This window comes from Equus quagga, chromosome 5 (assembly GCF_021613505.1).
Source record: "Equus quagga isolate Etosha38 chromosome 5, UCLA_HA_Equagga_1.0, whole genome shotgun sequence".
Lineage (NCBI taxonomy): Eukaryota > Metazoa > Chordata > Mammalia > Perissodactyla > Equidae > Equus > Equus quagga.
This window is the reverse complement of record NC_060271.1, coordinates 21,878,332-21,887,560: the sequence shown is the minus strand read 5'-3', so window position 1 is coordinate 21,887,560 and position 9,229 is coordinate 21,878,332. Positions and strand designations below refer to the sequence as shown.

Genomic DNA, 9,229 nt, shown 5'->3' with positions numbered 1-9,229 from the left:
GATCAGAGTCCCTCTGGCCAACGCTGCAGCCTTCCAGTCTTAGGGGTTTTCTTTGAGTGTTGTTGCTTCCTGGTGACTGAGTTTCCTCTAGGTGCACAGTACCCGTGGGGTTTGAGAAGTGCAAGGATGCCCTCTATTGGCCTTCTCGCCATTCTAGAGAAGAGACTGAGAAGCCTTAGGTAAAGGTAGAGGAGTGTTTGGTCAAGCTAAGTTTGGTCAAGACAGGGGTTCCCAGGCTCCTGAAATTCAGTATTATTTCAGAAGGGTTCCTTTGGGGTGACAGGGGTTGATCTGGAGGTAGCCTAGCACTACCTTAGCAAGTCCAGGGATTTCTGCCACTCACAAGTCAGGCAAGGAAGGGTAGGGACATGGCAGGCTTCTTAATGCCAGACTCCAAGCCAGGAAAGCACTGGTTGCTGAAATTTGTGCCTTTTTTGGTGGGAGAAGCAGGGGATGAAAAATTATTTTATTCATCTCTGAAACTGAGATAAAACTATATCCTTCAATGAGCTGTGGCTGAGATAAATAAAATGTGGAAATAAGGCTCAAAGGAAACAGGAAAAATCTAGAAAGCCAGCAAGTTATCAAGTCCTGTAGCTGCTTCCTGAATCATTGAAAGCTATTCCCACACACCAGCGTGGCCAAGTCCGGATCACCTGCCCACCCGTCCACTCCTGTGCTGTCGGGCCTGCATAACTGGGGAAACCCGAGCCTGTAGCCTGCAGCGCAGCCCCTGGAAGCTTCAAGCTCTCACTTCTCTGAACTTCCTTGTTCAGGAGGGGACAGCTGTTGCCTCCTATTCATGTGCGCTGAATACGTACTTCTAGACCAGCGGTTCTCAAAGTGTGGTCCCTGGGCTAACAGTATCGCATCTCCTGGGAACTTGTTAGAAAGGCAAATTCTCATGTTCCACCCCAGATCTACTCAGAAACTCAGCGATGGGGGCCCAGCAGTCTGTTTTAACAAACCTTCCAGGTGATTTAGATCCAGGCCAAGCACAAGCTCTGCTGGGCCTGAGTTCTAATTCCGTCACTTACGACCTGTGCGGACTGAGTGCTCGCTACGCCTCGGTTTCTGTATCTGTAAAAACGGAGCCAATACCGCCCACCCTCAGCTGGGTTTGTGCACAGGCCTTGGGCAGAGTATGAGCGCCGTGGTTCTTCTCTCCCCTCCTTTCCTGGGAGTCCAAGGATGTCGTCCAGCCTTCCTTCTAGCCCACACACCCAGCACACTGCCATGAACACTGCACAGCGAACACATCTGGGGGCAGGGAGCCAACCTCTTCTGCTTTGGAAACCCAAAAGGAAAGAGCTGGGGCCCCAAATCCTAAAGGCCACACCCTGGGGGCATCAGGACACTCTGTGTCTCCCAGCTTGGCCACGGGGAGTGTGTGTGGTGGGGATGGGGGCGTGTGAATCATCTTTGTGTTAACAAACGTATGGAAGAAAGCACAGAAAGCTCCCCTCCCCAGGAGCCAGGGGTCCAGGAGGCACGCAGTCCCCTACCTGCAGGCAGGCAGTGGCCAGGACAGAATCTCAGCGCCATCGGCCACACCCTGAGGCCAGGCCCACGACTTCCCTGCCAGGGGCCATGATGTCACAGGGACGCACAGGTGGCTGGACCCGTGGTAGAGGTCAGCGATGTAGCACAAAGCAGCACACCCAGCAGGCACGTGTACAATTAAATAGCATGTTTAATCACCTCACAACAGACAGTAGTGCAGCAGTATAAACTGTGTTTCTTTTTAAAAAGTCACTCCCCCAAAGCTCCCATTCCTCAACACCCAGATACCACGGCTGAGGGACCAGTGACGGGGCCAGAGGGATTCAGGAAGTCTCTGTTCCAAGGAGCTGAAAGTCTTTCCAGGTGAAGGTTGCCTTGTGAGTAGCTGAGAGCCCTGTGAGGAGCTGATGCACACACACGCACTCTAACACACACACACATGCAAGGGGCACAGAGAGAAGACACACGGACAGACGGACATAGAAGAGACCATAGGGGGGCAGTTGCACACATGCGCTCTCGGGCCACAATATTCCAGTCTGTTTGCAGCTGTCTCCTCGGGGCACAGGGAGCAGTGGCCTGAGCCCTGAAGTAGCCAGGGCTGGTCAGGAGGTGGAGGGGAGGCAGTCCGTCCAGCCCAGCTGCTCTAACACAACAGTCCAGCAGCCAGAAGGGCCCCTCTCCACTCCTGAAACAGCCAGTCCTCCCCCAGTCTTGGGCCAGACACCATTTCTGCCCTACCAGCCTGGCATCACTGGTGAGGAGAGGGAGCGCCCCTTCCTCTGGACCTAGCGAGAGGGCACACCCCATCCCAAAGAAGAGAACAGAACGTGCTCTGGGAGCAGGAGGCTGGCAGTGCTTGGTTCTGTACCCAGGTGTGGGGGGCCCAGCTGGGCCTCGCTGTGCAGGTGCCCTGGGAGCAGCAACACAGCCAACAGGGAGCTGGGAAGGAGGCCAGGAGCTGGCTGTGTCCACCGTCGGAGCCAGGGAGGGGTTTGCAAAAAGGAGGCCCTGAGGTGAGGCTGTTTTGGGGGGCCTATCAAACAGGTTTAAAGAGGAAACCTCTTTGTTCACAGCTTCGTTCAGGGGTTCCCGGAGAATGTCTCTAGATTCAAGTACCAGCAGCTCTGCTCTGGTTGGGGGTGGTAGGGTGGAGTGACCAGCAGATGCTGGGAGAACAGCTGCCCACAGACATGGGAGGTATGAGAACCAGCCTGGCAATGCTCTGGACCCCGGCACTGCCAACCCCTACCCTGAGACAGCCAGACCAGGTGGCTACAAGATCTCCTCCCGTGGGCTCCTGGCCTTCAGTGAGGTCTGCCCGTTGGGCACGGAGCCGTTCTGGCCATGCAGGAGTTTGCCCTTCTCTCGGTCTGGCCACGTGAAGATGGCGTCGTCGCTGTCCAGCTCCGACTCGGAGTGCATCAGGCTGCTGCTCAGCATCGGGCCTTTCTGTTTACCGCCTGGAAGGGAGACAAGGAGCCCAGCATCAGAAGCATGAAGCTTCCCTGGCTTGAGCCACAGCCTGTACCCTCCCCCAGCCGGAAGAGAAGGACGGGGAAAGTCATGGTCCCCTCTCTGGGCTGGGAGGGGCAGATGGGAAGGAGACCCCCGAGCCCTTCTCCCAGTCCTGGCTGCCGGCACAGTCCCATAAGGGAAGTCCCGGAAAGAGCAGCCTGGAGACCCACAGACCTGGGTCCAATGCTGAGTCTTTATCGCCAGGATCTATTAACTTTGGTTAGCGCCACCCAATGACATTCTCTTTTCTTTCTCTTTTTAAATGTGGACTGTTTTGTCAGCTTCCTTGATGAACAGGGTGGAGTTCTACGGGAGGCAGGAAAGCACAGCAAACAAGGACTCAGGCTCTAGAGAAGGAGCTTGTCACCGTACCCTGGCTCAGCACGCACGTGAAGTGCTGGCCAGGGTTCCCGACACTGAGGACCAACTTCACTCCACACAGATGTTTGCTCGGTGGGCCCTCTGGCGCTTAGTCGCTCTGGCTTCACTGAGCAGGTGCTGGAGATGGGAGAGCAGGCACACTACTCAGAGAGGTCTCTCGGGCTGGGAGAACCTGACTGAAATGGGGACTCAGAGACAGTCCCAAGCCATCAGCTCATCAGAACACACAAAAAACGCCTCATAAGAAGCACCTGAGGTCAGAAAGGATGCCTGAGATTCTGCAAGGCCCATGGCTGTAAAGGGGCCACACCATAAAATGTTGTCTGCTAATAGCTTTAGAGCAGATCCATCCAACAGCAAGCTGGCTTCCCTCTGGCTGGTACCAGTACCACTCCAGAGAAAGCAGAAGGCAGGCTGAGGACGCAGGACTGGAGGTGGGAATGCCAATGGCGAGAACCCAGCTTGGCAGTGCTCTGGGCCCTGGCACTGCCCACCCCCAGCAGCTAACTTACCCCTTTTCTTAAAAAGGTGGCCAGTGAGGCGAGGTGTGTTTGAACCCTCATCATCCAGCCATCGCTCCTTCTCCCCCTGCCCACCCAGATCCCCAAGACACTGAAAGAGTGTCCTGAGATGATTCTCGGCCATTCTGCTCCTTCCCGGCCAGCTATGACTTCAGGCTGTGAATGCTGGGACATCCAGACTCTGACTGCATCTGTCACTTGGGGACCACACCCCTGCAGACCTTGCCCATGTGCTGGCCCAGCTGTGCAGTGTGCTCTGGGGCTCAGGCAAGGAGCTTAGCCAGCCTGTCCATCTCAGGGTACAGTTCTGGGACATAACTGCAGACGGCCATGGCCTCCCACTGATCCTCGGGATGGCAGAGCAGCAGGGCCAGAGAAGAACACCAGCTTGCTGGGCTTCTCCCATGTGGTGGAGGACAGCGGTCAACATAAGAATCAAGTCCAGGGGAGGGTCAAGGGTCTCAAAATCCCTGTTTTACCTCTGTGGATGAAATACTCACCTCCTGCTTCTCTGTGTCCTTTGGGGGCTTTCTCCTCCCAGGGCCCCCTCGCAGCTTCCATTGTTCCCCAGCTCCCTCTGTGTCATAGCCGCAGAGGACAGGAGACCAAGGGGAGATACGCTCCAGGCTCCACAGTACATAGCACTCACCCAGGGCCCTCTAACCACTGGTTCCTGCTCTGCTTGAAGAACTGAGTGGATTTCACCCACTAAACACTGCAAGCTGGGAGGGTGGTAATATCAATGGGAGCTGAACACAAACATCTCCAATGACTCAGCAACTCCATTCCTAGGTCTAACCCTAACAGAAACCCACACATATGTCCACCTAAAGACGTGGGCAAGAACGTTTACAGCAGCACTCCTCAGAAGAGCCGAAAATGGAAGAACTCAATTGCCCATCAACAGTGTATCTGACAAATACACATATTCAAATGTGGAAATTATACAGCATTACAAATGAACAAGCTATTGGTATACCTAACAGCATGGATGAATCTTAAAAACGTAATGCTCAGCGAAAGGAGCCAAACACAGTGATTCCACTTATATAAACCACTCCAAGGCACGAGAAGTAAATTGCGGGGGAGGCAGTGACTGTAAAGAGGCACCAAAGGGGGTGCTTCTGGGGGCTGACCACATGGCCACGTTCACTTGTAACAACCCATCAAGCTGTGCTTATGGTTTTCTGTACACATTAGGTTGAACCATAACACACTGCCATTTTATAGGTCAAAACAGTCAAATATCAGTAATTTCATATGGTTCAACCAAATATACTTCAATAGAAAGTTTTGAAAAAATCAATAGAATAGCTAAACAAAACAAAACCCCAAACCACAGCTGCTGACTATAAACCACAGCCCCGGAGGGCGGGCGTCCCCACACGCCTCGGACCGAGAGCCCCACGCCCACCCACGTGGGACTGCTCCAGGTCCAGTTACTCCTCTCCGAGCTTAACCTGGCTTCCAGCAAACAGCGTCCGTTTCGGCTCACCTCCCCAGACACTGGCTTTCTCTGCAACACGGCCCACTACATCTACTCTTCTTCAAGCTGACCTGCAGGTCCACACCTTATACAATGCGGGCTTGAGTCCTACTCTTCTCATCCTTCTAGGGCCTCTACTCTGGGCTGTACCCGCTAATCCACAGAGCCCAGAAGAAGAGCTGGTGCTTGCGGCCTGGTCAGACCCACACCAAATCCAAGCGGACTCTCGCCCCTCCCAGACACCGCCCGCAAGAGAAGGGCCTGCTGACCCTCATCTAGTCTCATCCTGGTTACCTGGATGCAATGGGCCACCCTGTGGCTCTCCCCTGCCACCTCCCCTTCCACTAGAGGCTCCCTTCCCATTTTGTCCCTTCAACCCAGCTTTTCCCTCCCTCCTGCCTCAGAGTGGGTATCGTAACTCCATTTATCCCCCACTCTCTCCTTTCTCCCCTACTCCCACCCTCCTCCTCAGGAACCTCACCTCCATCTTCTGCATCTCTGCCCAAAACCCCATCCAAGAAAGCCCTCGGCCTCCAACCCGGTCCTGCTTCTCCTCCACTTTTCACTGCTCAACTTCTAAAAGGACTTTTAAGTATTTAGGGCCTCCATTTCCTCTCTGCCTGCTTCCTTCCTAAATAACCTGCACTGTCACTTCTGCTGTCATTCACCATTCTACCCTAGCTCTTCAGGTGACCAGAAACTTCTCCAGTGTCCTTGTCATCGTTGTCAGTTCTTATTCTTTTCCTCTTCTGACCACTCCCTAATGATGCCCCTCCCCCTCGCTGTCAGTCTTCTTGGGCTCCTCAGCCCTGGACTCTCCTTTGTCCCTCGACATTCTCCCCAGAAGGGACGTGATCCACTTCTGTGGTGCTCATCCTCAGCAGCATACGGCTGACCCCTACATTAGCACCTCCAGTCTTCACTGTTCTGCTGAGTTCAATTTAACTCATTTTCCCTTACCCAAATGTCACTGCACCAGGTGTCCTAATTCTGTCAATACTGCTATCACTCTCTGTCTCTCAGGTTGGAGAGACCTTTCCTGTCCCTCCATCCCACTGACACCACACTGTTTGAGCCACCAGCACCTCCTCCTTGGACTGTCGGAAAAATCTCCTTGCTGGCCTCCACCTGTAATCTCTCCCCTACAGTAGATTCAATGTTGTCACTAGAATAATTTTCCTAAGCCAGCACTTTAAAGATGTCACTCTTATCACCATCAGGATAAACGCTTAACTCCTTAGGCCGATGTTCAAGACTTTCCACAGGTTAGTCCTCATCAAACTGTCCGAAACCAAACACTTGATCTTCTCCAACATTTCTTCTCCGATCTTTCCCATCTCAGGGACTAACGTGACCCAACCCACAGAAACTTAGAGTAGAGGCCTGGCGACCAGCCTTTACTTGTCCTTTTCTCTCACACCTCTCGGCCGACATTCCACGAACCTCATCAAGACTCCCCCACAGTGCATCTGGAGTCTGTGCCTCTCGTGATCTCATCATCTCCCCACCAGAAGGACATTCTATGGAATCTCCTCTCACCCACTCCTGACCCTCTCCAAGTCCTTCACACGGCAGCCACAGTTGTGTCTATAAAATGTAAATCAAATGAGACCATTCACCCACTTAACAAACTATCCATGGTTGCCCACTGCTCTTAGAAGGAACCCACAGCAAGATCCCTGCTCCCTGTCCAGCCTCGTGCCTCTCGCCCTGGGCTCACCACATCCAGCATGTCGTCTTCTTCTGCTTCCTCAAGTGCCCTCTGCTCCTTCCAGCAGCTGGGCCTTCTCCAACTTTGCTCCTTTGCCTGGAATGCTATTTTCCAGAGTCTTTACACGGGTGACCCCTACTCACCCCTTGGGTCTCAGCTTAAGTGCTACTCTTCATAAAGAACTTTCATTATCACAGTTTGTATATTTATGATTTTGTTCGTTTAATGTCTGTCTGATAGAAGCCAAACAAGAGCAGAGTGTGTTTGTTTTGTTCAACATAATATAACCACACCCAGCACACAGTGCTCTCAATCCATATTCACCAAAGAATAAGATACAGTCCCTGCCCTCAAGGGTTCCACCAACTGGTAAGGGAACAAACACAGAACTAAGAGAACACAGTGAGAGAAATGCTGAACCAGGCATGTGGGGGAAGGGTGAGCACGACGTTAACCAGCAGGCCAAGGAAGGGATGAGAACGAGCTTTCTGGACAGAGATATGAACCAGCAGTATTTGTTTGTGAGATCAGCAAGGAGGAAGATCTCAGGAAAGCACACGGACGGAAGCTCACCAAGGCCATGTCTACCAGACCAAAAGTTAGGTCACCGAAGGATTTCAAGGGCTGGAAAATCCCTGTCAGAGTCACACAAAGACGAGCTGGGCTGTGGTGTGGGGCGCGGGCCATGCACGTCCTCACCTCCAGGCCTTCATTCTCCTACTTCCGTGTGGGACGCACTGCCTGTACTTCTCCAGTGGACAAGCCCACCGCCTCCACATCCACCCACAGTGCTCCCTAACCGAGCTGCTTGGGTACAGAGCCCAGACAGCCTGTGAGCATTCGCTTTCTTCTGATGTGTCTTTTTTCCTTCACTAGCCGGAAATTCTGAGGGCAGAGCCTGAGTCTTAGAACTCTTATATTCCCCTACAGCCTCTCCTAATACAAAGCTTTGAGTGTGAGAGATGTTGAATAAATACTTTGAATAAAAATAGTTCTGCTCGCAGAGTGTTTAGGAATAGCTCTACATGGAGTCCAGCTCCCATAAACGGACAGTGCCTGTCCTGGGGGGAACCTCACCCATGACCGAGGCCAGCCAAGGAAGGAGGCTCTAGCCGCCCGACCCCTCCCAGCCCATCACTGGAAGCCAGCTCAGTGCTCCTGCGGTTGGAAGTTCTTCGGTGGGAGGCGCCTGTCAGATGCGCCCAATGCACCCGGAGGCAGCAGGGAAGCTGGCCTCCCGCCTGCTCTAAGACAACGATGGAGCCTGTGGACCTACCTGCCCAACACCAGAGAGGAAGGGGCTGAAAAGGAGGTCGCTGGCAGACACTGGCTTTGATCTCACTGCTGCCTCCCCTTGCTGTCTGCCCAGAAAGGACAGACGGCTCATGCCCAAGAGACCAAGGTCTCTGAGCCTGACTACAGGGCGCAGCTTGAAAAGCTGAACTCGAGGCAGGAATCCTGAGGGGAACAGCAGGCAAAGGAAAGCAAGAGCCTGAGCCCCTGTGCAAAGTGAGGGGCGCTGAGAAGGGGCCCTGGAGCCAGAGCCTGGCTAGAGCAGGGCGGGGTTGACCCTCAGCCTTCACCAGGCAGGGGACAAAATGCTGTGCCGGCACAAACAGCTGTTAGCGACACCTTCGGGAGGGGCCTAGCAATGGAGCCTCTTCACAGGGAGAGTGCACAAGTCTAGACAGCCCCAGCTCCCAGCCCCACTACCTGCTCGGGAGGTTGGCTTCAGCTCCAGACTTTCCTGATCTGTGGCATCCAGGATCTTGTACTTGCTTTTCCTCTTGGGTTTTCCTTTTTGCCTGAAAAACACAATCCCACCACTGCTGAGGAAAGAGGTTCTGCATGAGCTTCAGACAGCCCACCACAGCCAGACTGTACGCAGGGCCCCATCCTGGGGGAAGCGGTTTAATGGGAGGGCTGTTTCTCCTGGCTTCGCAGGTGGGGAAGGTGGCAAGTGTGATCTGTTCTTCAAATCTTCCTCACCAATTCTGGGAAAAGGCAAGGGAAATATGGCCATCTTAGCATGGACTCACCACTCCATACTGGCAATGATTGGTTAAAAATGTAAAGAAAACAAAAACCCCATGCTTGAGGGGTGTGGGG

The 9,229-nt window shown here is 53.5% G+C and overlaps 1 protein-coding gene across 5 annotated transcripts in view; it reads right to left on the bottom strand.

Moving 5' to 3' along the window:
- Positions 1-1,675: 1,675 nt before the first annotated feature.
- The window catches only part of KIAA0319L (KIAA0319 like), a 90,184-nt gene continuing 82,630 nt past the window's right edge, over positions 1,676-9,229 (bottom strand). For all 5 annotated transcript variants that reach the window (XM_046661364.1, XM_046661362.1, XM_046661361.1 and 2 more), the window contains 2 exons: positions 8,834-8,925; positions 1,676-2,966 (listed from right to left, as the gene is read on the bottom strand). In XM_046661364.1, the coding sequence (XP_046517320.1) occupies positions 2,779-2,966; positions 8,834-8,925 (280 nt within the window). In that variant the 3' untranslated portion in view covers positions 1,676-2,778. The remainder of the gene's footprint in view (positions 2,967-8,833; positions 8,926-9,229) is intronic.